This window comes from Danio rerio, chromosome 19 (genome assembly GCF_049306965.1).
Source record: "Danio rerio strain Tuebingen ecotype United States chromosome 19, GRCz12tu, whole genome shotgun sequence".
NCBI lineage: Eukaryota > Metazoa > Chordata > Actinopteri > Cypriniformes > Danionidae > Danio > Danio rerio.
The window spans coordinates 13,754,386-13,781,836 of record NC_133194.1 but is presented as its reverse complement, the minus strand read 5'-3'; the positions used below and the strand labels follow the sequence as shown (position 1 = coordinate 13,781,836).

General features: G+C 35.9%; 1 protein-coding gene across 2 annotated transcripts in view; it reads right to left on the bottom strand.

Moving 5' to 3' along the window:
• rnmt (RNA (guanine-7-) methyltransferase) overlaps window positions 1-26,777 on the bottom strand; it is a 32,620-nt gene extending 5,843 nt beyond the window's left edge. The window contains exons 1-8 of one of the 2 annotated variants that reach the window (XR_012394642.1): window positions 26,015-26,777; window positions 25,505-25,671; window positions 20,476-20,614; window positions 20,242-20,364; window positions 17,866-17,981; window positions 16,741-16,922; window positions 14,098-14,262; window positions 13,218-13,335 (exon numbers count right to left, since the gene is read on the bottom strand). Coding sequence is in view for 1 of the 2 variants with exons in the window: in NM_001045000.1 (NP_001038465.1) it covers window positions 13,218-13,335; window positions 14,098-14,262; window positions 16,741-16,922; window positions 17,866-17,981; window positions 20,242-20,364; window positions 20,476-20,614; window positions 25,505-25,671; window positions 26,015-26,033 (1,029 nt within the window). In the remaining variant the exon portion in view is untranslated. The remainder of the gene's footprint in view (window positions 1-13,217; window positions 13,336-14,097; window positions 14,263-16,740; window positions 16,923-17,865; window positions 17,982-20,241; window positions 20,365-20,475; window positions 20,615-25,504; window positions 25,672-26,014) is intronic. The other variant, NM_001045000.1, reaches the window with a different exon arrangement.
• Between the last annotated feature and the right edge of the window lie 674 nt (window positions 26,778-27,451).

Sequence of the window (27,451 nt, the reverse complement as noted above, 5' to 3'; positions counted from 1 at the left end):
AAATTACTAAAGATTATTTTAAAATTACATTTATTCTTAATTAAGGGGATATATCACTATTTAGTCAGACTGAAGTGGTTCTTAATCAGTGGTTCCCAAAGTGGGGGTCGCTTTGTGATTTCTAAAAGTCAAATCCATTTTAGGCCCCCGTTTACACTAATACGTTTTCGTTTAAAAATGGCGTTTCAGAACAGAAACAATCCACGTCCACTCAGGCGTTTCATCCAGTGTTTCTGAAAAAAATCTCTATCCACATTACACCACTGTAAACGCACATCACGTGACCATACATGCACTCTGGCATGCTCTGAAATTGCTTCAGTGTATTCTTGCATGCATCTGAGTTCCAGGCAATCAGGCAGTCAGCTGAGAGCAGCCGAGCGTCGGGCAGTCCATCCCGAATCCGCTGCTGGATCTCATCTCTCTGTTGTTGTTAAACGCGATACATAATGCATCTTGTATCTAACAACTCTGCCTTTTGAATCTATTAGCCTACTTGTTCTTAAGTGACGTGTTTTGGCTGAGCGCAAAGTTAATATACCTATTAATATATAAGGTAATATACCCGATTCAGCACATTTGACCGATTGCTTGCCTTTATTTCCTATATTTAATAAACTATTGTACTTTATACTTTTATAATTATTTTTTATTAAAATTACAGCTTACTGATTATTATATTTAACAAAAGAGACGGTTATTTTGTATTTCACAAGGAATTTCCTCTAGTAATTTTTATTGTGTGCATATAGCCTCTCATCAAGCACATATTGCCAAATGTTCCATATTTTTAAATGAAAATGAAAGGAGTCAGTTATTAGGCTTCGTTTTGTTTAAATTTGCAGCGAGTGAAAATGACGGTAATATAAATATGTACATGATGTCTTAACATTTTTGGTGTCTGTTACGTTTAAGTTGTTAATATAAAAATCAAAAATGCTTTGTCAAATTTTTATTTTATTGAATGACGTTATAAAAGTACACTACCGTTACATTTGAAGATTTACATTTGACGTGTCCTCACATCCTTGGAAGTTTATAGTTATAAACTTGAGAAGTCTGACGTTACAAGAAAACAATACAAGAGTTTTGTGTACTTGATATTAAGAAAATACCCCAATCAGGTAGCGAATGGCTGGCTACATTTTCATATATCTCAATTTTCCCCTATCCACACTGACACGCAGCAGCATTTTAAAATGAAAACAGCCTCTTCAGCATTTCCAAAACGGTCGTTTTTGGGGCTCGAATGGATGGAAGGCGTAACCGTGGAAAAAGTTATGCATTTTAAACTATAAGAATTCCTATATTTTTTTATCCATAACCCACAGAAGATAAAAATAGTAGTTAATGGTTACATAAAAAAGCAACAACATACAAATAAAAAGCCATCAGCCTTTAAATTTTTTTTGTAGGATTGTGTGTTTACATTAGATTAACTGCTCGGCAATAGAGTCAGCTGCAGCAGATTCATTTTACATCAACAGGTTTAACTATTACACCTTTATGGCACTCAAATACATAAAAAAAACACAGGTCACAACTGAACATTCAGGATGATCTCTAAAATTAAACCAAGAATAAACAAAAACATTTTGACCATTGGTTTCATTATGTGAGATTAATATTAAACAAATTAATAAATTACTTTAGTTACTTTTAATTACTTAATTTTAGCCTATGCTTAATAGACTGTTGCACGTTTTTGCGTTATCAATAAGCTCATGTTTATATAGGCCTTTTGTTGTGTGTGCAACATTTGTATATTTATAACCACCCCTGAGGAATGTGTAGGTCGCGAGTCCCTGGCATTGTTATTTTGAGGGTTGTGGGCTAAAAAGTTTGGGAATCTCTGTTCTAAACGTTAGTAAAATTCTTTCTTCTGTTCAGATATTCTGAAGCCTGTTGAAAAGAAAGCAGATATTGGCATACTTAGTACAAGTGCAAAACCATACAAATCCATATACCCTCCATATACATGTTTGGTTCAAGGGATGGAGGAAATTCACCAAAGTTAAGAACCACTTGAGACCAAGTGAATGGTGAGAAAAAATATTTTTTGGGTGAGTCGTCCCTAAGAAACTGCTAATGGGAGAATGGAACAAGCGGAGGAGTAAATTATGATGCATTCATTTTATTAGAAATGACTGGAAAGACTTTAATAATGTTTTATAAGGAGTTTTGCACTGTCTTTTGCCTTTTTTTATACTTGTATTAACTGCATTCAAAGAATAACTGTATTCAAAGAATCTTGCTTCAATGTTTAAACAAAACAAAAAAAAAAAGCACCACTGTTCAACAGTTTCCCTCATAATAAGATTTCGTGAGCAGCAAATTAGCATATTACAATAAATTCTGAAGGATCATGTGGAACTAAAAAAATGCTTGCTGTACGTCAGTGTTACACAATGTTCAGGCATAGACTGATTACATAACTAGCCTAGCACGGTAGTAGACATTTAATTTCTAAACTGGGAGTCCGGGACCGTGACCGTCTGCTCTGCTCTTTCAGCACCTGTCCCCATACTGTGAAACATTGAATTCGATTTCTCTGCTCATGTGACAAGAGTAAGGACATGACTGATCAGATCATGGTGGAGGTATATGTGCACAATGTAGTGTGCATGACCACGACTATGAAAGCGAATATAAAAAGTGAACACCCACAAAATGATTGCAGATCCCTGAAGCACACAAATTATATATGAGGTATCTCCTCACTGTGACATCTCAGTAGATTAATGCCCAAAATTCAACTTTGCCACTACAGGAATAGATGTCCTTTTAAATATGCAACTAGGCCTACAAAGTTACAACAAAAGACTTTTCAAAGCTAAATATTAAGTTACAAACTTTTAAACAGTAATGTAGGTTTTGTTTTTCTTTTTTTAAGGTGCATTATACAAGTTAACACCCAGTGGTTGAACTAGGTATTACATCCCTGCATTAAAACAAAAGCAAGCGCAGGTTGCCAGATTGACGAAGCTAGTCTGACAATCGAACATAAAGGCAGATTCAAGACGTGTTCTAATAAAAGGCACATGATAAAAGGAATATTCTCCATATTAAATTGAGTTTTTGTTCTAACCAATCTCAAATTGATTTATTGGACGTGGCTTCTATTTCTTGCAGTTGAACCTCATGTGCTTTATTCAGTGTTAAATGCTACTGTAACAGTGCGAGTTCGAATGTCATTTTACATGACATTTATTGCCATACTACTGAAAGCAGAAGCAAATGTGCGATACGTGTGCTTTAGATCCCTGTATGTGTGTGAGAGATCGGGCAAATGAGCGCTCGCTTCACAGTTCTGTTGATGCCACGAGTGGCTTCTTTCTTTTTTTAAAATTTATCTTGGAGATATTACAAATTATGAATACAACAAAAAGGTTTAAAACTTTACAAATTACGTGTCCACTTTTCTAGGCTCAAAACAATAGTGTCATATCTCGATAAAATAATAAAGAAAATAAATATCTATATAATAAAATAAAAAAGCTATATTGAAACAATTTAAAGAATTACAAATATCGACGATAATAAAATCACATTAAATAAATAAACCAATATAAAACAAAAAAAAGCTATAATAATGTAGGTATATACAATACATAAATCAAACCACTTTAAACCATATATAACTTTCATTTTACAAAGGCCTATCTGAAAAAAATATTTTAGATATTTTCTAAAAACAATAAACACCGGAGGAGGTTTAAAATATTACAATATTATTTATAAATTATTTGGATACGATGATATTAATCAAATCATGCGCAAACAGCATTTTTGGGTGAGTGACAGCAGAACCTATAGCTAGCCTACCTTCTTTTCTGTCATCCAGTCCTGTGCAGCACCATTTTACAAACGTATTGAGTAAAACTGCAAATACAAAAAGTGTTCTATGTCCTCAGACAAATGTTTATGTTTTATGATGTGGTAAAATTTAAATGTGAAATTTAAATGAAGAGCTTTTTAAAAGAAAAATTTATATGTTTTAGGTCTCTCCGGAGCATTTGAGCTAAATGTTTGATGACGTCTATCAACACGAGGATATTATAAAATACATTTCATACAGAGTTATTAAATGAGAATATCTGTGGTTTTATATTATGGATGGGTGCGCTCACTGCACTGGGTCATTCCTCTGTTAGTGGTGAGACCACTCGATGTACAATGCCAAAAGTCGGTCGGTGAGTAAACAAATATAATGAATGGAAATACACAGGCCTGTGTGTATAGAAATATAATGTAATGCTGTACAGCAGTGGTTCTAAAACTTTTTTTCATCAAGTACCACCTCAGAAAAGAATCGTCTCTCCAGGTACCACTATAATAAGCCATATTAAAATATAGTAGCGTAGTAGGCCCAGTAAAGCAGCTACAGCACTCCACAGTTCAGAAACGTGGCAGATTAATTCCTATTATTAAGAATATTTATTATTGTGAGCCACTTTAAACATTATAAATAGTCTGAACATTAACACTGTACTGTGCTTATAAGTAAACAAACAAAAACTAAAAATGTCAACATTTAAATTAAAATGTGCTTTTAAAAGTTAAAAATAGTAGGTAACTGCTCTTAAAAAATAAAAAAACAACAACTCTTGTATTTAAATGTAAAGTATTAACGTATGTAGCCAATTCATCAACACATGGAAATGTTGCCTGGACCTCATAAATATAGGCTATATGTCATCATATTCATATATAAAACATTTTTGATGAATTTTAAAATATATGTAGCATGCACATGACATTTTTGATTCTTCCGTGTACCACTTGAAGGAAGCCCACGTAGCATTAGTGGTACACGTACCACAGTTTGAGAACCACTGCTGTACAGTAACTTGTCATTTGTTTGTTTTAGTTGTCATTATTTTAATCATTTCATGATGATGCGATGGTATGCTTTAATTGCCTGATTCCTGCTGAAGTGGGCAAGTTGTGTGACGTTTAATTCAAGGGACGTATGGGGGCGGGGTTTGCATGACGTGCTGCCAGCTACTAGCCCGACAGTGAAAACGCGACATGATTTCGGCCTCACTACTTAACCTCCTGGGCGATTGTCCCGGCCCGATAAAAGCCCCGGCTCACATTGGCCCGACAGTGGAAATGCAGCTATTGAATGACATATGCAGTTTTTTAACAAGGCAACCCGGGGTGCTGAAATATATTTGGCTAAACTGGCATTGGGCAGGTTGAAAGAACCAAAACAAAGACAGCCGTTCTGGCACATAATACGCATTTTCAAAGAAAAATATCTGACTTTAGCATTGTTTTTAAAATAAACAAGTATGTTCACTTAGCATGTTTCTTAAATATCTGCAAACATAATGGTATTTGTATGCTTTAGAAGAGTCAAAAACTCATGGCACATTTAATAAAGCTTACAAAATACTACACGTTTAAAGAAAGAGTATGATGGTATTTCTAGGGTTTGTTATTCGTTAGTATTTACTACAATTTTATTGATAGCTTATCTACCCAAACACATGCGCAACGTCTACAGATATAATACTGAGACTTACAGCATTCAACATTTAAAGGGGTCAAAAAGGTTTATTGATGTGGTCCAAAAATAAAAAACAGGTATTGTTTTGGTTCCAGGACAACTTAAAGCGAAAGGATTTGATCAACTTGACTACTGCAATTACATTTTCTGCTTTTTATTTGTGGCTTGTTCATTTAATTGTCTTTCTGCCTCTTTGTTACCATGTCTGCTCATTTTATGCTTTTCTTGGGGGATGAGAGTTCTTCCTCAATTTCCCAAAGCGTGAAATCTGGATTGGTGTGCTTGTCTGAGGCTTTATTGAGAAAAACGTGCTCTTTGAGGGAACACTTCAGAAGAGATTGAGGAAAGATGCAGACTGAAAAGCTGCTACTATTAACGCAGATTGGTCAAGGGTTACTTGATGAAAATGTATGACTTCTACATCCCTGTGAACAAGCTATAATTTTACTTGCGTCAAGCAGAGAGTGAGATGGGGGCAGCTGCAAGACATGTTCCAAATGAAGCATTCCAAATTTCCATTGGCATTAATAACAGTACAAAAACTGCATGGAAGGAGCTCTATGGAATGGATTTCAATGGCTGAGCAGTGGCATCTAAACATCACCATAAACCATGCCAATTGTCAGATAAACTGGAGTAAAGACTGTGAAAAATACCAAACCATCGTCAAAAAATAGCTGCGGCAAAACAGATAAATAATGAATAATAAATAAAAATGGTGTTGTCTCCTCATGTCAGCTTAGCCAAAATAACTGTGCTTGAAAACACTGAAAAAAAATGTGCATGTGCATTCTGAACGCAACATTATATCAAAAGCCTAAATTCCCTATTCAAAAAGGGAAGTCAAAACACTGCAGAAAAATAAAGCATTCCTTGCTTGCCATTTTGCATACCAATCATACTAATACAGTTTCTTCTTTCCAGGCAGCTCATGTTAAGAAAATATTTGCATATTAGAAGGTTCAGGTATGACGCAAAATTATAACAGACTTTTGTCTGTGCCATCTTGACTTTTCATTGTTATTCTTGTGCACTGACATTTATTGAACTTGCAGTCAGAGCAACCTCTCAGTCTCAATGCAAACTGGCACAGGTGTGAATCCTACTAGAGCAGGGGTGTCCACACTCGGTCCTGGGGGGGAGGTGTCCTGGAGAGTTTAGCTCCTGCCCTAATCAAACACACCTCAACAAGCTAATCAAGCTCTTGCTAGGTATACTAGAAACTTCCAGGCAGGTGTGTTGAAGCAAGTTGGAGCTAAAGTCAGCAGAACACTGGCTCTTCAGGGCCAACTTTGGACACCCCTACACTAGAGCAAACATGTGGAACACACTGCAAAAAGGTAGCTCAACTTTGCCTCTAGACTCTTGAGCAATAGAAACATGTTATTCTGAGTGACAAATATTCATTTTTTCGAGTCTGTTGTGAGTGCTTGGGTTTGGCAGGGGAGAACATTACCTGAATAAGCAGAAATGCTTTTTAGGGGTTAGAGAATGCTTCACCATGGCAATACTTTTAGTTTCAAAGATTTAATTTTGCCTTTCTTTTATTATTGCTGTTTTTTTCCTTTTTATGTTAAGGCAGTAGTTAGACAGAGCAAAATAAAGATAAAAGGGGTGAAGTGTGGAGGGTGCAAAGATATGGTTGGATGAGTTTGGCGAGGAAGACTTTGACTGGTCTACACAGAGTCCTGACTTCAACCCTATTAGCACCTTTAAAATGAACAGGAAAGTGAAAGTAAAGGCTGATTTATACTTTTGCATCAAATGCACGTGTATGGTCAGGCACAGCCTTCACGTGATCGCATAGCCCTCACCGTGGCTGACAGTGATTCTGATGTGCACTTCTAAAAAAAATTAACTACACGTTGCAATGACACATAGCGCAAGCTCTGTGATTGGTCGGCTTGGTAGCAGTGATAAGCGTGGACGTTGCTGAGAGCTTTGAGCCCAATAGAGCAATTGTTTACAAGTGTCGAGTCTCAAGAAGGCATTCCATATGGAAAATTTTGTTTACCCAATGATTAAAGTTGCTGCACGTCCGCTAGTTCCCGCCACTAAATGAGCATGTTTTAGGTACTTGTAGCGTTCGGGGGAAAAAAATACACCCGTGAAGAAACTTAACACAGAGGAACAGAAAACCTACTGCCAGCTAGGGTTTCGAAAGTGTTATTGCAGAGCAACACTAACCTCATGCAGAAGTATAAATGCATGGCTACGCAAATGGCTTGCACCATGGGTCATGCCGATTACTCGACGCAATGAAGTATAAATCAGCCTTAAGCTGGCTGCTAACAGGTAGCAACCCAGGGACAGACAGGAATACTCAGACACAGTCACATTCCAAATAAAAATTTGGGCCTTGTCTTGATTTCTGCCCAGTTCTTTTGCATCCAACAATCTAATTTGCCCAAACCTGTGTTCTAATTAGTAGATAATCAAAATTATTCAGTAGTTTAACTTTTTAGCCCAATAAAGGTGATTTCTGAGATACTTTATTCTTTGTTAAAGTATGTGCACAGTAGAAATTTCTATAGTACAGGGGCATTTCCAACTGAAACAGAAAGTAATGTTTAATTTTAGCACTTCTCTTGCTTGCAGCAAGCTAATGGTTGGAGGGCAGTAGTTAAAAGCCAATCTCTCAAACTGACACAAGAGAAGGAATACCATTCCAGAGCGGTTATTTCACATTTTTGATTAGAGATAACAAAATCTGTGGAATAACTGTAGAAAACACTGATAGCCTGATAAATAGCAATATGGGGGAAGGGGGGAGGGGGGTGGGGGCTAAACAGCTCAATCAAGTTAGTTCTAGATGATAGCTGATTCATCAATGGCAAGGCAAACAACTCCGTGCCTGATGTATTAGAGTTAGAAGATCTGTGTGTGTGAATGAGTGTGCAGAAATGGAGGAGAAAGGTAAAGGCCTAGAATGAAATTAAACCAGATTCATCTAGAGTGAGAAAAAAAATACACAAATCTCTATGCCAGTTCACTTTCCACTGGCATGTTAATGGGATTAGAACTGATTGTGTGACGGATTTCTCACGGGGAAAAGAGGCTTTGAGTGAGTTAAATGTGCTCATTTGTGTTAAACGTGCAGTTATGTGCTGTACTTGATTGAGGACCTGGCTGAAATTATATATATATATATATATATATATATATACATATATATATATATATATATATATATATATACATACACACAAACAGTATAATGCAGTGGTTTTCAACCTGCTAGAAATCGAATAATAGAATCATGGATTGAGGTAAAAAAAAAACAGTTTTTTTTTCAGGTCACATTCCTCTAATCAACACTATTTAAATAACTGAAACCAACAGAATTAAAAGGAAATATGTTTTAAACCACTTTAATATTGCCAGTTTCTGTACTTGTACAAAAGTTATTTATAACATTTATAAAAGCTATTGTCAAACAAGTATGATAATTAAGCAGGTATTTAAAACAATTTATCCACAAATATATTAGTTTTTTTAAGCCTTAGTACTATTCAAAAACATGCAACACCTTTAACATGCTATAGTAAGAAAATTAAAGGGAAGATACACACACTTTAATTATACATTTGGACATGTTTGTGTAATTCTATTTATTGAATGTAGCATAATTCTTACTCATTGCATACTTCCTAACTACCAATTTTATAGTATTATAGATGTGTTCAGGTGTTCATGAAAAAAACATATCTTTTAAAATGGAGTGGACAGTAGTTTTTTATTCAGTCAATGTAAAACCCAAATAGAACCTTTATGGCCGGTACACACCTAGCCAAAGGCAAAGGCTGCGTCCGAAACCGCATACTTCCATACTATATAGTACGCCAAAATCAGTATGCGAGCCGAGTAGTATGTCCGAATTCATAGAATTCGAAAATCAGTATGCGAGAAGTACCCGGATGACTTACTACTTCCGGCGAGATTCCGAAGTGCGCATCCCATGCATGCTGCGCTATCCCATGATGCCCCGTTAGCGAATTCATGAATGGAAGTAAAGCGACGCAACTGACGCAGGTAGGTCACGTGACCATGACAAAATGGCGGATGTAGTACGTCCGAATTCCATTTATACTTTTCACATTCATACTGTATAGAACGTACTTTTCTAACGGCCGAGTAGTACGTTTAAATTCAAAGGCAGTACCTACTATGTAGTAGGCGGTTTCGGACGCAGCCAAACAACTAGCACCAATGAAACCCAACTGTGTTGTTGCCTCGCACTGGTCTACGTCTGGTCCCGCCTGGACTAAAAAGCTGCATGTAAACACACCAAACATATGGCAGACAACTGATTTAAGAGCACGTGTTCTGCACCTAACAAAACTTCTGATTGTATAAACAATTACTATGATAATGGTACTGAACACTGCTTTGTCACTCACCACAGAAAGATTAGCTCCTGCAAAATTGTCTGATAATCTAATTGTCCATATCATTTGCATATATTCTAGAACTCTAGCAAAATCACAGCCAAATCAACTAGCCAGATCAAACAGCCCTTAGAGAGAGAAACATGCTTTTGCTCCACTCCAGGCTTTGATCACATCCCCCTCAGCAGGCTCAATACACCACTCATTTTTCCTTATTTTAAGACCTAATCAAGCTAAAATTAAGACATTTATTACAAGGACAGACAGGAAACCATCTTAGACTAGCTGTTATCAAAGCGACGGAGAACTTAAATCTATGTAGAATAGACATTAAATTTAAAAATTTCAGAATTTAACAAAGCTCTATTGCAATTGGTAATTTTTAAAGTGGTGCCACTTTAAATTACTTTTGATTACTAGATCACAAATAATCAAAACCATTTATAAGAACAAATGTACAAACTTAATAAAATTGCACTAAATACATTATTTGAACACTCTTAAAGGTACAGTAGGTGATCTGCCAAAATGCTAACAGCTTAGCATATTATCTTTGGACGACGGGGAGGGACTGTGTTTCAAAGCCACGCCTCCATAAATCACGAACGCGAGAGACGACAGCAGACTAGTTCATGTCATTAACTAGTTAGAAGAGTAGTTAGTGTTTGGCCGGCGGCGTGCAGGAATAGCGCTTATTGCTAAGCTATACTTGCATGCTATTTTAGAGCGAATATTCAGAGTAGCATGGTAAACAGTATAGGAAGGCTGTCGTTGTTCAAAAATGAGCCAATGTGAATATAAAAGCAACTTCAGCTCAGTGAAACAGGCTAGGCGGAATAGTGCTATTTACTGATGCTTTGTTGTCAAACTAAATAAAAATCTACATTATCGACGCTGTAAAAATAGTCACATCAATCTCACAGGGAGATTTCAGTGGCTGAACATCACGACTAAGCATATAACCCATTCATAACAACCCTCTGCGTGACTAAAAGAGTTTTAAAACAGAACATCACCTGTCTAACAGAAATACTTCAGCCATGGTGCCACCGTCCTTCCTCCAGCTTGCGGAAGTTACTCCAATATTGATTCAGGAGTTTAAAAAGTTTTGATCTGATTTTACCGTGACTGTGACTGGCTCGCTAATGGCGGATATGCTTGAACAAAGATGCACAGAAGCCCAAATCTACATTTTTTGACAGACAGTTATTTCTCGGAATTGTGGGAGATGTCGGTCTGACAATATTTAATTGGATGAACATTTTTTAGTTTTACTCCTTATCCAGAATATAAAAATACATATAAACACATTTAGATAATTTACTGTAACCCTTACTATTAGACTGTGAAGAGAATTTCAACCAGCACAACAAAAATGTTTCTGAAGACAATAACCTACTGCACCTTTAATATACTTAAACTAAAAATAGCAATATTCAACATTACATAACCAGACCAAGAGAGTCAAGGCAGATTACAACTTTGACAATGTCATCAATCATTCATCAAGAAGGGCCAAAACTATTAAATGGACAGCCATAAAGTGGTACAGCACATCAATCCATCTTGCTGAAAGTTAAAATTCAAACACTATTTTCTGTCTTTTTAATTAATACATTGATTTAATGATAATTTAAGACATAATAAACATTCATTCTACTTTGAGTTAGTCCCTGATTTATCAGGGGTCGCCACAGCGGAATGAACCACCAACTATTACAGCATATATTTTACACAGCAGATGACTTTCCAGTCGCAACCCAGTACTGGGAAACACCCATACACACTCTTTCACACTCATACACGAGGGTCAATTTAGTTTATTCAATTCACCTACAGTGCTCGGCATATATAAGTACATCCTTCCTAAATCTCTTTTGTAAATTAATATATTTAATAGGAAGCTATACAATATTATATTTGTGCATATACATTACATTAGTCAGTACTAAAATCAAATCTGGAGCTTATCTAACAAAATAACTTGCAATAATGGTCCAAAAACTAGTACACCCAAATTTTGTTAAAATTTTGTAGGTTATATATTCTTTTCCTTTTGCAATATTTAGCTTGAATTTAACTGTATTATCTTTAAATTTCTAAAAAGGTTCGGAGACTAAAATATTATTGAATAAATACATCCGTTTAATAAATCTGTTTTGTTTAAATGCATTAAAATACGTTGTCTATATTCACTGAGAAATGGATAAAAATGTTCCTTTTCGAAATGGGGTATACTCAATTCTGCTGAGCACTGTATACCACATCTCTTTAGACTGTAGGGGAAACCGGAACTTTTAAAAGTTTAAATCAATTTAACTTTAGGCTTGATAAAAAAATGCAACTGCTGTGCAGTAAAGATTTTTCCTGGGAAGTTTTTACTTAATGTTTGCACTGTATGAAATGGGCAAAACAAAATTAATGAGCTACAGTATGCATGCTTGAAATCAAATCAAAGTGAAGCCAACCCTCAGAAAATTTAAAGTATTTTTTATTTTTTTAAAGGTTCCAAAACAAAATCATCAAGCAAAGATTTAAGAAGATTAAATAAACGTTCATTGACAAATATGTTTTTTAAACAGCCAGTCATCGCCACCTCCTGGCATAAGATGATAAGAAGTATCAAGAAAGCTCTGTAAAATATTAATATATTGCATTCCTTAACGATAAACACTTATCCTGGTACTTATTTAAACATCTGCTACACAAAATGTGTCATGGTTGTTTGGTTTTTCTTTAAAATTTCCCCAAAAAAACTTTTAACCTCTCAGAAAATACTCCGATAAAGAAAACTTTAGATATTTAATTGGTATTTGGACCACTGGGAACGCTAGATGAGGGCTTAACAAACTCATCTTTGTGAAAGCGGTAGTTGAATATTTCCCCCTTGCCAACAACACATTTGACATGTTTTCCCCGTAGCTCATAACTAGCCTCTGCACATTCTAACTCATTTTACCAGCAAGGTTTACTTTTACATTAAATTGCAATGTTTTTATTTATAGGCAACACAAACTAATAAACGTCTACTTTGAGTGATTACTGAAGTTAAAAGCCCAAACAAGAAATAGTGAAGTTACTTAGCTATAAATAGATATCCATTATTACAATATTTCGTCAGTGTTAAGCAACAGATCACATGATGCGCACTGTGATGAGGACAAATCATATCAAACAGTGCAATCAATAGGCAAGGGAATCATAAAATCCCCAAATATGAATGAATTGTGAGGCAATGAAAGAACAGAGTAAATAATCAAAAGACTGACTGATGATAAAAGTGTCTAATACACAGTAAGAATAGGCCCACAAACCTCCAGAGCCTGCATCCACTGCATTAGATCCTTATTCTTGCCATCTTTAACTTTCTCCTCAAAGAACTCTTTGAAGGTTTTCTTGTAAACCAGACGCATGTTGTACTTCTTTGCCATTCTGGAAAAGAAAAGAATGAAATTATTCAAATATATAACAATTCTTAGCAAATAGAAATATTCAGTGATTAAAGACAACCCTATAGGCATTTTTCGATTGGTAAGATCAACATTTGGTAAATATTATGTTATAGTATGCAATTTAGCCAAACTCTGAAATTGTTAAACTTTTAATTCAACCTAAAACAATCATTCATTCATTCATTCATTCATTTTCTTGTCGGCTTAGTCCCTTTATTAATCCAGTGTCGCCACAGCGGAATGAACCGCCAACTTATCCACCAAGTTTTTATGCAGCGGATGCCCTTACAGCCGCAACCCATACCTGAGAAACCTAAAACAATCTGCTTTTGTTTTTTAGAAGGTATAGTGCCAAAAGTGAATATTCTGCCATCATTTACTTCACTTGTTCAAAACATGTTGATTTTCTTTTATTCTGTTGAACACAAATGTAAATATAATGAATAATGTTGGGAGACAACAGCTATTGACTTCTATTTATATATTTTGTTCCAACTATAGATGTCAATTGTTGCTTTTTCCAACTTTCTCAGAACATATTGTTTTGTGTTAAGCAGAAGAACAAAATTCAAAAAAGTTTAGAATCACTTGAGTGTGAGTAAATGGTTACATAATGTTCTTTTTTGGATGAACTCTCCCAATTTTGTAGAATGTAAAAGGAAACTAGTACATTTTTGTAAAGCAGTTGCACCCTCTGCTGGACCTTAAGTGAAGAAGCAACAATTTGAGATGAGCCACTTACTCCACAAACAGGGGGAAATACACCAGAAACTCTGGGACATTGACGACTCCCTCCAAGCTGAAATCATACTGACAGCCGAACAGAGGATATTCTCCTTTCTTCTGGAAGGTCACACTGAAAACTTCATTTCCAAAACTGTTGGAGTCTGACTCTTCTAAGCGTTTCCTGTGAACACAAAAAAATCCAGATAATGAAATTAATTTTCTGCTGACATTGATCAGTAGTTGCATCAGCCGTGTTGGTTAGCATTGTAAACACAATTAAGATTACTGCAATGATATCAGTGTTTCTAAAGGCATAGTTCAAACAAGAATGAATGAAAATACATAACATTGTCTCCCCCTTCAAATTGTTACAAACATTTTTTTTTCTTTAAAATTGCTGAACACAATAGAAGATATTCTGATAAATGTTGAAAACTGGTATACATTCACTTTTATTAAAAATATATACAAGTTAGTGACTGCTGGTTTCCAATATTTAACTTATCTTCTTTTGTGTTCAACGGAATAAAAAAAATTAAAAGGTTTGCAACAAGTGGAGGAAATTATGACAATTTATTGGGTGACCTAACCCTTTAATCTGATGATTTTATTATAAATAAATATAAATGCTTCTCTGACTTAAACATCAGTGGTAAAACTCCAAACTTAATTTTCATGAACTTCAAACTGAAGTCAATTTAAATCGAATCCATGTCCTGGCCAAAGACAGAGCTTAAAACAAGCATTGCTGTTCTATATTGTAACCACTGGTTTTGAAAAATGCATTACTTCTAGTGTGCGATTCTATATGTTTGTTGGTTTATTTGTTTTTTCATATGATAGAAGAAAATATACTTTAAATACCAACACTTTCATTTACCAAGGCATATTAAGCTGATCAAATAAGACAGTAAACTACAATACATTAGAAAGCAAGTATAAATGAATATATACAATATATTAAACGTCACAATATTATCATTTTTACTTTTTTATTTAAAAATACAGCCTTGGAAAAAAAAATCTTAATGGCTTTAAATCTTTGTATGATTGTGTACTTTTTTTAGTGTACTTGTTCACGGGGACACTAAATTCTATAATGACATGGGTATTACCTAGTTGTAGTCTATTCAGGTGGTTTACAAGAACATGTCTTGTATCCCGGTAATTCAAAATGCTTAAACATCATATATAATTAATGGGCATTGACATTGAATATTTGAATTGGGTTTTGGGGGTAAGTAGGGCTGGGCGATTAGGCCTAAAAGCTAAATCTCGATTAATTAACTATTTTGACTTGATTATGATTAATGAGCGATTACTTTATTTATTTGCCCTGATAGTTCACTGACAAGTTTTGTACAGTAAATATGTTTCCATACTACCAGTGAGAGGTTTTTAAATGTAGGGTGCATTACTTGATTTTTAAATAACTGAAGGAAAGTGACACTATCTACAATAATTTATTGAACATCAACATTGAACAACTGAAATTAAAAAACATTATTGAAAACCAAGTAAACTTATTCTTAAATTCTTTAAAAAAAATTATGGATTTTCATATTAAAAGTAGAAAATCTGCAGCATCTCTTCTGAATAAAATAACTCTTGTATATCCTGTAAATAATATTTTAAACACTGCATTTCTTGCATTTTCTGTAAATATCTGCAAATATTTTCATGTAAATAATAATTTTAAATGTAACAGAAAATGTCATCTCAAGGTATCTCTAGTGCAGCTTCCAATCATCGTCAATATAATGCAAATAATGGCTCAAGAATGGGTCCATCGTTCTACTTGACCAGAGATGTGGCAGCAAAGTGGCCGCAGAAGTATAAAACAGAGCGGGGTCACATGACTCCACATGCGCTAGGGAAAGTATTTGAAAAAAAAAAAAAAAAACACCTGAAAATTCGATTACGCTCTGAAAAATCGCCCAGCCCTAGGGGTAAGGCCAAATAACAATTGTTTTTTTTTACAGTATAAAATACACCCATGGACAGTACAGTTGCCTCGAACCGGGCCAAAGCACGCTTGTCCCCCTCCCGTCTCCTCCGATGACTCGCACTCACATTACAATCGGGCCTGGGCACGCTTACGTCATCGATGATGCGCTGGTGGTCAGAAGTGCTCTCACTAAGCACAGTGAGGATTTCTTCAGTTATATCGTTTGGGATGCAGTGACACGCAGTCAGATATTTCGCCGAACAGATCCGCCACTTTTGGCGCTCATAAACAATCATAAAGCCCTCGTGCTGCAGGAATTAGGAGGTTTGCTGAATGTGCGCAGATGTCATGCAGTGAGGGGTTTGCGTTTTTAATAGGTTGCGGAAGTTTGCGTTCACTGAACAGTAAGAATGATTAATAAATCCATATGAAACGGTCCCTTAAAAGTCACATCTCGCTTTCAGTTTCGGGCTTTGGCGCGTTTTGCACTCACACCCAAGCGTACCGCGCCAAAGCCCAAGTGAACCGCGCTCAGGCACACCTCTTCCAACCAGGCCAGGGCCGGCCAAGTGAACCGTGCCTGAGCCTGATTCAGCGCACTCACACTTCTCAAACGATCCGGGAAATGGGCCTGGGCACGGTTCGTATAGCATAGTGTGAGTAGGTCCTAAGTGTGTGTGTGTGTGTGTGTGTGTGTGTGTGTGATCTTACACCAGCTCATATGCATCAGGAGTTGTCCCGATGAAGAATCCTCCAGGCCGGAGTCTCTCACAGGCATTTCTCAGCATGGTGTCAGCCTGCGACTCGCTCTCAAAGGAATAATGATACACAAACTGACAGCTGCACACGTCAAACTGCAGCTCAGGGTCTTGCAACTTCTCAGACAGCAGTTCCTGAGACAGACGGAGAGTATGTGACCCTGTACTGTCATGTACTGAATGATGATCACAGACAAACGTTTATTTATTTTGACAATGAACTGAAACCCTCTAAAGCTGAGTTCGCACTGTGTGAATCTGGGTATGATATATAATCGGAGACACATTTTTAAAATCCTAAAAGATTTCTATAATCTTAGGATTAAATCTGGAGTTTTTAAATCACTGGTTTGACATGTTTAGCCACCGTCAATTAATAGACATTGTAATCAAATTCTTCCTCCGATGGAAATCTAACACACTTTCCCGCAGAGCGAACAGTCTGAAATTAACTTACTATATGAAACGTTCTTAACAAAACTGATTAATTTCTAGTGAAAGATTGGCATGACTGTATCTTCCATGACCATTCTTTAACAGCACAGATAGCATAACATATAGACTGTAATCAGAATACTGTCAGTTACAGTAAATAGACTTTAAATAATCCTGTAAAAGGTTAATTAAAGTGCATTGAGACACTGTGTGCACATCTACAGAAAATACAGTGTTCAAATTTTAAAAAGACACAGCATGGTGCAATGCAGTGCTTGTCTGGCTTATAACCCTTTTCTAAAATGTAGTTTCAATCAGGCAAATCATTGAACAAGGCCTAAAACGCAATGAGATAAACAAAAATGACAGTTCACTAGACATGCTAACGGTGCATGTGGTCAACTAAAATCTTCTAGTGTGACATGCAGATAATGTTCATCCAGTCTGACATTTATTTACTTTTTAATGCAGTGAAATTAGTTATCTCAAAATAAATTACAAAAGGTACACAATTCATAGAGTCAAAAAGCAGTACAAGTGTTAAGTTCTATCAAAAACTGCACAGTGTGAGTCCAGTGTAACAAATAATTTGGAATAAATCGTGTGTGGGTTTTAGTAGTGTAAATGAAGCGGTGGCTCATACCCTGCTGCAGTCTGCAGTGATGAACTCAGCAGAGAAGGTACGGTCGTTTGGGTGACCCCTCCGTCTGACATCATTATATCGCTGCTGACACTGCTCAATTGACACAGCAGCAATATCTGTGATAAATAAACACAAACACAGATGAGAGGTGTGGTATACAATATGATTACGTGTAAAGCTAGGGTAGTCAATGTTGTTATCATTATTATTATACAAGTATACTCCGGGTATAAACTGCCACAAAAGCACAGAAAAGTCATGGAACTTTGAAATGGCAATTTCAAAACCTGTAAATGTTTTAGAGGTATAAACTCAAGTGGTGATGAAAAATTCATAGACAACTGCATTGCTGAAAAAGTGGGCAGCTTTCTATGTTTTCAAATCGATTTTTTTATTACGTTATTTTTAAGCCATGATCCAAACCAGCAATCCAACATGATTAATTGCTACATAACAAACCTTTATTACACATTTTAAGGACCCAATATACAGGTGAAGACAAAATTTAATTAAAATTGTTTTTAAATATCACCAAAACGATGTTCAACAAAGCAAAGATGGTTTTTCTGTCTTTCTTACAATATTCTCCTCTGAAAAAACGTCTAATTTCTTTTATTTTGGCTGGAATAAAAATGGTCCCACTTTATATTAAGTGTCCTTAATTACTATGTACTTACATTAAAAAATAAACACAATGTACTTACTGTGTTTACGATGTATTTGAGAACACTTGTGATGCTTTTGAGTTGGAATAGAGGTTGGGTTATGAACAGGTTTGGTGGTATGGGTAGGTTTAAAGGTGGGTTAAGATGTAAGGGATGGTCAACAGTGTATTCACAAATGTAATTACAGAAGTTAATTGCAGATGTAATTACATACATGTATTTAATCAAGCATAAGTGCACAGTAAATACATGTATTTACACAATAAGTACATTTTAACAAACTATTAATTCCTGTGTAAGTACTTTAGTTAAGGCCACTTAATATAAAGTGGGACCATAAAAATAATAATTAAAAAAATGATTGTGTCAAATTTCACAACCCATATTTTAACAAAGTAGTTAAAATAGTAAAAAAAAAATTCTTTGCCATAAGGTAAATAATATTTCAAAAACTATTCTGCAAGATACTAGTATTCAGCTTAAAGCGTAATTAAAACAATTACCAGGTTAATTAAGTTAACCACTATGCAAGTAAGATTAATTAGGCAAGTCAATGGTAAACAGTCTTGAAAGGGCTAATAATAGTTTTTAATAGCTTTTAATTTCGTTTCCAATAACATAAGATGAGAGTGTCAATATCATATATTAACTACTTTCCAAACTTTTTTTCTTTTATTTAAACAACTGATTTCCCAGTACTGGGTTGCAGCAGGAAGGGCATCTGCTGTGTAAAACATATACAGGATAAGTTGGCGGTTCATTCTGCTGGGGTGACCCCTGATGAATAAAGGGACTTAGGCCCAATCCCAATTCCACCCCTTAGCCCTACCCCTCGTTTTGCGCATTCACGTCAAGAGGTAGGGCTGTCCCGATTCTCTTTAGCTTGAAGGCGCAGGGCTAAGGGGTAAGGGTAAATAGCCCTTCGAATGAAGATTTTTCAGCACCACACTCAAAACCAAGGGGTAAGAAAATTTCCCAGAATACACCTATCACAACGGCAGTATTGTTGAACCCAGAAGTAAGGAGATCCTCAACATTCTGACACTTGATTACACTCGAATACCTTGTCAGAAAAGTTTAGTGGCTGAGAATGAGCTTTTTACAGAGTCTGCTATATTGATAATGTTGGTTTTGTGTGTTTACATGAATATGGCCATGGTCTAAACACAGTACAGTTATAATCTTATTGCTGCATTATATAGTTATGATAACATATAATATGCCTTCAGCGATTTCCTGAAGATAAATACCAAAAAATAACACAACAGGAATAACTACAGCAGTTGCGATCATCTGATCTCATATGAAGCAAGAGATCGTAGTGCTGTCCCAATTCTTAGGGGTAAATTTTGAAGCCCTTCCCCTTAACCCTCAGTTGTAAGGGCCAAGGGGAAGGGTAAGGGGTACAAAAATAGAATTGGGATCAGGCCTAAATCGAAAGAAAATTAATGAATTTCAACAATTGATAAATTTACTTATTTGTGTGTCAGAAGTATACTTTATTATAGGATAAAATATTTCAAACTTGATGGCTTTACTGGCCCAAAACATTAGAGATGACAAGAATTAACAGGAAAGAAAAGTTGGGGACAGGACCAGGAAACTACCTCATCGACCGATGGAAGAATAAAAATGTTTAAAATGCTTTAAACAAGACAAAGTTATAAATCTAGGCACAAATAAAAATTTCAACAGGATTTTTTGTATTTACCTGCACAGACCAGTTTATCAATACGCCCTTTCTTCCATTTCAGAAGGTCTCCTCCTTTTCCACAGCCCAGATCCAGTACAGTCACCTCTCTTCGTTTTTGCCTGACCTTGTCCAAGATCTCAGCTGAGAAAACCAACACAGAGAGACCTCAGCATGGCTCTTGAGCACCAAATAAGAGCACAAATTAAACATGCTTGTTTTGGGAGTTAAACATAAGCAAGCGCTTCTTCTCACCAATAAGCACACTCTTCAACCAGTTGTTGAAATTGCGCATGTAGACTATCCTGCTTTTATTTCGTTCTGCCAGACCACACTCCTTAATTTTGTTGTAATGTGTGGCCACCTTTTGACTGTGTAATGAATCTTCTGTGACCTGCAAAACAAAGTGTAATAATGATGTACATTTATAATCTTGTAGTTTGTGTTGTATTGTATTGCCATGAAATAACAGAAAACAGAGGTAAAGGGGTACTCTTTTGCTTCTTTCAACAAGATGTAAAATACGTTTTTGGTGTCTCCAGAAAGTATCTGAAAGGTTTCCGCTCAAAATATCCACCAGCTTATGCATTATACACGACTGAAAATGTCCATTTTTGGGTCAGAGCAAATTTGAGCCGTTTTGTGCGTGTGCCTTTAAATGCAAATGAGACGGTTCTTTCTGACCAAGATGATGCTGTCAGGATGCTGATGACCGTTATTTGCGTCATAAAATTCTTGTGAAAATGGTCCATCGACAAATGGGAAAGAAATTAAATGAAAAACATTATATGCTGTAGTTTTCATTCACCATCTAAAAGTTTAAGCAAATAAGACACCCGAAATGTAAAAAATACAGTCTAGGTCAGGGATCACCAAACTTCTTCCTGGAGGTCCGGTGTCCTGCAGATTTTAGCTCCACCCTAATCAAACACACCTGAACAAGCTAATTAAGTTCTTACTAGGTATACTTGAAACACCCAGGCAGGTGTGTTGAGTCAAGTTGAAGCTAAACAATGCAGGGCACCGGACCTCCAGGAATGAGATTGGTCACCCCTGGTCTAGGTGGACAACATATTTATATAGATAATGAAGGGACAGAACTGTCTTCACACACTTTAGATCTTTAGATTCACATTTTAAAGATTAAGATCCTACCTCATTTTCAAAACACACCACTTTCAAAATGGTTTGAATGGTCCGACTACTAAGAATTAGGGCCGGGCGATTTTTTCGATTAATTCGAATTTACGTTTTCAGACGATTTAATTTTGAATCAAATCGAGAAATCGCGATTTAAAAAAAATATATATTTAATACATTATAATGGCACCAATGCGCTTTGGTTCACTCTCTGTATGAAGCAGGAAGCACACCAGAAGCGCCTCTCGGCGACGCGCCGCACAACACCATGCAGCGCCATAGATTTTAGAACTCTAAACAGGTTTCTATACACACACCAGCGCCGCCCAGCCACGATTCACGAAGCAGTTTATATTTTAGCCGCGCCACAGAGCGCCATCTGATTAGTGTTACGTTAAATATCATGCGAATGTGCGTGTTTGGTATGTGATAGTTTAAACTGTCATGTGCGCGCCGTGTCGCAGCGCTTCTGGTGTGCGACCTGCTTGACTGCCTGTTAAAGCGTGAAGTCATGTAGGATTTAACTTGTTGCATTAGTCTGAGTCACGTCTGTGTGGATTGTCAAGACATATTCCCTCATCAAGTCGATAAACTCGATCTCAACATGTATGAAGGACGTAAAAGCCTGCCATGTGAAAAACCGCGCCGATCTTTTGGTTTGAACACGAGCAGAGGTGAGGAACTATAGCAGTGAAAATGAAAGTACCCGCCCCCATGACGTCATTTAGTGGACCTAGTTGAAAACCAGACAGATCAGGCAGCATAATACACAGAGTGGAGCAAAGCGCATCTAATGATCGGTATTTAAAAGGGGGAAAAAAGAAAAATAGATTAAATATATTAATTTATATTAGACACAAATCTGGTACTTGTATTTGCTCCTGCTATACGTATACAACTTCACACATTGGGTTAAATTAGGCTTAACAGTTTCCATGTTCAGTCCTTTTCTTCCACTGTATCTTTTTAATAAAAAGGCAGCAGCTTTACAACCTGTCATTTATTCAGAAGACAAAGTCAAAGCCGAGCTGACTGCCAATCTTTCCTAGACTCAGCAAAATTTGCAAAAAATACCCCTGTATTCCGGGAACTGCAATATTTACACAAATATTTCTTATTCAAATCTTCAGCAACGCTATTTAACTCGTGAATTTGTTTTACATTTATTTACACCTTGACCAATTTTTGTATGACATGGCCATTAAAAATGCAATGTTCCTTAACCAGATGGTTTTTCAAGTTACTTTTAAAGAGAATGTTCTGCATGCAATAGCTTTATCTTGCTGGAGTTTATAGCCATTTCACTTTGCGTCAGGACACAACAATGTCTCTCTGTAGGTCTATTGGAGACATTCATAAATATTCCTAGCACATCTAATAAATGTTGGAGACTAGGCTTGTAACGGTATGAATTTTTTACGGTATGATAATCGTCTAAAACAATACCACGGTTTGACGGTTTCGCGGTATACGGTATTAAATAGTAATTCTCATAGCAAAGACCCTGAAAAGAATAAGAACACGTTTTCTGACTGAACAAAGGTTTTATTTCAACAAACTTTTGAAAGAACCATTTTAATAGAACTATAGAAGTCTTTTATAAAAATAAACTGAAAAATCTCCCATTTTAATAAATTAAATTAGAAGGAATAAACAAGCAGGGTCTTTTAAGATTAGACAAAAATAAACTTAAACTGCCCTTCCTTATAAGCAGGATAAATGGGAGACCAAAAGTGCAATACCAAGTTTATGGCTGTAAACATGTATTTAAAGCGTTGTTTTTTTCAGTCTAGGTTGTGATAAAGAAATGTAAGCATGTTGAGATTTTCAGGACCTTATCTTGACCGCTGAGGTGAGAGAATGTGTCCACTTGTACAATGAACAAATAAAAAAATAATAAATAATGTGTCAAAGTCCAAATAAACATGGTGCAAATCCTCAGTAAAAAAATAGATATAAATATTTACTATACTATAAATAGTTACATAACGAAACTAGATTCAATATGGAACATCCTTAGGTTTTATGTGCCAGCATGGATATGGTTGTCTGTGGATATGGATTTGGATGTGGTTGTATGCAATGCAGACAAACAGCTGCACCTTCATTTGCGTCTTTTGAAAACAGCAAGAGCAGCAGTTCATCTTTGCTGTGTCACTGTTTTGTCATGTTTCTGTGCTGCTGTGCATGCAAAAGTACTTAGTATGAGAATTATTTCATGCAAAACTTTTTTTTTTTGCGTTTTATTTAGCCGCGCAGAAATGTATGCCTAACCTCATTCCGTGTTGTTCAAAAAGCTCAGTTTTGGTCCACAAACAAAAGTGAAACCTATGCTTATTGGTTGTGATATAGCGAGTTTGAACCAATCTGGGCATGGAGGAGGGACAATGCATCAATGTATCATGTCTGGTTTGTCCGGAGACACAGTGACGAGCGTTTCTTTGTCAAATCAGCGTTGTCAAATTTTGATGACGTAACCGCACTGATTCCGGAGCCTCTGAAAGTCCGCGAATGTGATGTGATACAGCACTGGAAAGCTGAGATTCTCTTCTTTATGCCAATCTTTGAATTGTATGAATCGGATCAGCGGATCAAAAGTTATTAAACATTTAAGAGCAATACTTATTTTTAGCCGCGGGCGGCTGTCTCGGTCTTTAAGGGTTAAAACCGTTGATATGCAATTGTTCATGGTATGATAATCGTGCACGTTCAAATTGTGGTAAACCGTCATACCGGTATATTGTTACAACCCTATTGGAGACATGCTCAAAATATATATATGCACTAAATCGCACTTCAGCAGTGTTTATTTGAGAGGGCGCAAGAAGATCTGCGCTTGAGCAGCGTAAATTTGAGTGGAAGTGTTTCCACTAGGATTGATTCCAGCAGTGGCAGCAGGTCTTTTACACAAATCTACCAACTACCTATGGCATTATTTCAATGACAAATGGGGAAATGTCTTGAGTGCAGTATAATAAGTCAAGATCGCATTTATGTAATACGAGCATATGCCAATCTCTTTGCTTGCGCGCCGATTTCCTCTGCTCGTGCACAAAACCTTTTGCACGCCCTCAAATATACGCTGCCAAAGCGCAGATCTTCTTGTGCGCTCTCAAATAAAAACTGCTGAAGTGCGATTTAGTGCATTTATGTAACAAGTATGTGTCCAACATTTATAAGATTTGCTAGGAATATTTATGAATGTCTCCAATAGACCTACAGAGCGGCATTAATGTGTTCTGAAGTAAAGTGAAACGACTATAAACTCCAGCATGATAAAGTAGAATTATGGAAACTGTGTTCATCTTAACTAAAAGCTATGTCATGTTTGCTGGCCCCGCGCACCTGTCAGTCAGTCAGTATGTCACCTTATAGAGTTAACCAAATAACGCAAAGCACAACTACGGTTACAGAAAAATTTGCGCTGTTATAATTCACTAACCTTTTAATTCGTTTTGGTGCGATTATAACTTGCTATTAAAAAACAACAACAGCAATGACTGAATGTTTTGAATAAGAAGCTGTAATGTAACACTGACAGGATGAATTTTGGTGTGGCGTCCCGCCATGGAAGACTGAATGTAGCGGAAACCATGTTTATATAGTATTCTGAATCGCATAAATAATTAAACATCAATTGAAACACAACATAAAATATGTGTATAGCTACAAACGTTATTATTTGCTAATAAAAGACCATTGTCAAATAATGCCCCTGAATAGTATAGTTTAAGACTGGCTAGTGATTGTATATTCTTCATTTAAAGCAGCATCACTCAAATGTAATTTTTAATACACTTTTTGTTGTTGTTCATCTGCATAACAAAACATTAGCATCAGTCATGCTCAGATCAAGTATCTTGTCAGTGTTATACTTCTCAGTGAAGGGGTTTTGCAGGTTTTATAATGCATTCCTCTCCACAAATAGCAATTAAGTAACGCAATTAGTTACGTTTTATAGAGAAATCAATAGGGTTAAGCATTACTTTTAAAAGTCACGTTCCAATGAAATAAACTCTACTTCTGTGCCTCACAGTTTATTTCTGACAAATAATGAAAACCATGATGACCAAGATCACAAAAAAAACATTTTAAAACCAACTATAAAGCTCAGTACTAACATATAAAGGAAACATGAACTAACCAGCTTTTTACTGGGGGAGTGATCGTCATCCTCTTCATCACCGTCCCGCCGTCTCTTCACTGATGAGGAGGATGATGAAGTTGAAGTCTGTGAACTATCAAAAGATGATCCTATGCTGTCCTTATCGACCTTAGCATCAGCATACGGACTGTCCATCTCGAACAATCCTTTGAACACACAGAGAATTAGCATCTATGCTTTACAGTTTGAATTCGTCTATAAAACAGCGCAAATTACCACATGGGGAAACATAATATAAAGAAATGCGCAGAATATAGAGGTTTAAGTTGATAGAACACTAAATTGCACTGCGTGAGTGTTGCGTTGATAACAAGAGCTCATGTCAAGCGTTTATCTCGACACGTGTTTCAGCAGCAAAGAGACTGACTCCGGCTGCTTGAACTTAGTATGAGACAAACATTAGAAGTCATATTAAAAGTTTATGTTTTCGACAGCATGATTATGTGACAGACAGATCGCTGAAGACTGAATCTATGTTGCTTCACTCACTTGAGTTTTGCGCCATCATGCATCCACTAGCAGCGCTCTTCGCGGAGCTGTACTGCAGTATTTTATTTGAAGGGACGAACACAGCGCCGCTTAGAGGACCGGCATGCGCAGCGATCCTCATGTTACTCATGTATACACTGCATTATGTATTGTGCAAGCATTGTTGTCATTTTATGTGTAGCTAGTTTAATTCAGAGCCTCTAACTTTGCTCTTTTTACTTTCAGTTTATGGAAGTGTCATTCTAAACAGCCTAACGTTAAGTGCGACATCATAAAAACAGAGATAAACTGACTACATAAATACACAGTGTAATTTTATAGCCCATACGAAAGGTTACGCTAGCCATAATTCAATGTAAAGTATTGTTTGTTTCATATAAAAATTATATTTTCATTATTTTCATAGTTATGACAATGTTAAATGCAACTTTTTTATTGTGTTTTAACAATACAATCATATTAACCATCATATATATACCACAAATCGTTTTGACATCAAGTACAAAAATAAACAAGGAAAACTATATAGAAATAAATAGCGATAATAATAAAATAAGATAATAAAAAAACAGGGTACAGAGGCAAACCATCAAATTAAATAATTTTTCTTATAACTTAATAATAAGTTCTTATAACATTTTTACACTTTTTTGCTGTAAACTGTTTTGTAAATTAGCAATTAAACTATTTAAGTCACAAAGAAAATCTTGCCAATTAGGTAATGATGAAGAAAATTTACATTTGTGAATATAATATTTACCCAATAAAATAAATAAATTGCCTCGAAGTTCTACGTCATGTTTGTCATGAGAAAAGTAACAGATGAAAAAAATTATGTTAAACTTACATTTTGATGTAAAAAAAGATGGATAAATCAGACCAAAACACTTTAACGTGGGCCTTTGACAAAAAGATGATCAATCAAGTTACAAAATACACAATTTGAATTAGAATTACAAAATTTAGATACAATCTCGTTTGTGTGGGGTAGATGTTGTGTAACGCTTTAAAGTGTAATTTCTTTAACTTTGTTGGGAACTCAAAACTTGTAAGGTATGAGCCATTTTTTTCCAATTAATTTTATCTATTGGAGAATTAAAAAGAATATCCTGAAGCCTTAACTCTTCTCTTTGAATAATTGTAATTTTTCTTTTGTTTTTGTATTGTATTTATCATTGTGATGTCAAAATAATTTCCATGAGAAAAGGAGCCTGTTCATGAAATTTAAAGTTTTATAGGGAGCTTGGATGGAGAAAAATTACAAATTTTTATAAATATTATGTAGGTAAAAAGTCGAATCTGGGGGATTTTAATACAATGCTGCAATATACACGTTCAAATGGTAATCACTCGCGACATTGTTACGCATTGTGGGAAACATAGTTCCACAGAGCTTTGGCCTCTTATACAACAGTTGTTCTCGCAGCACGGCTGAAC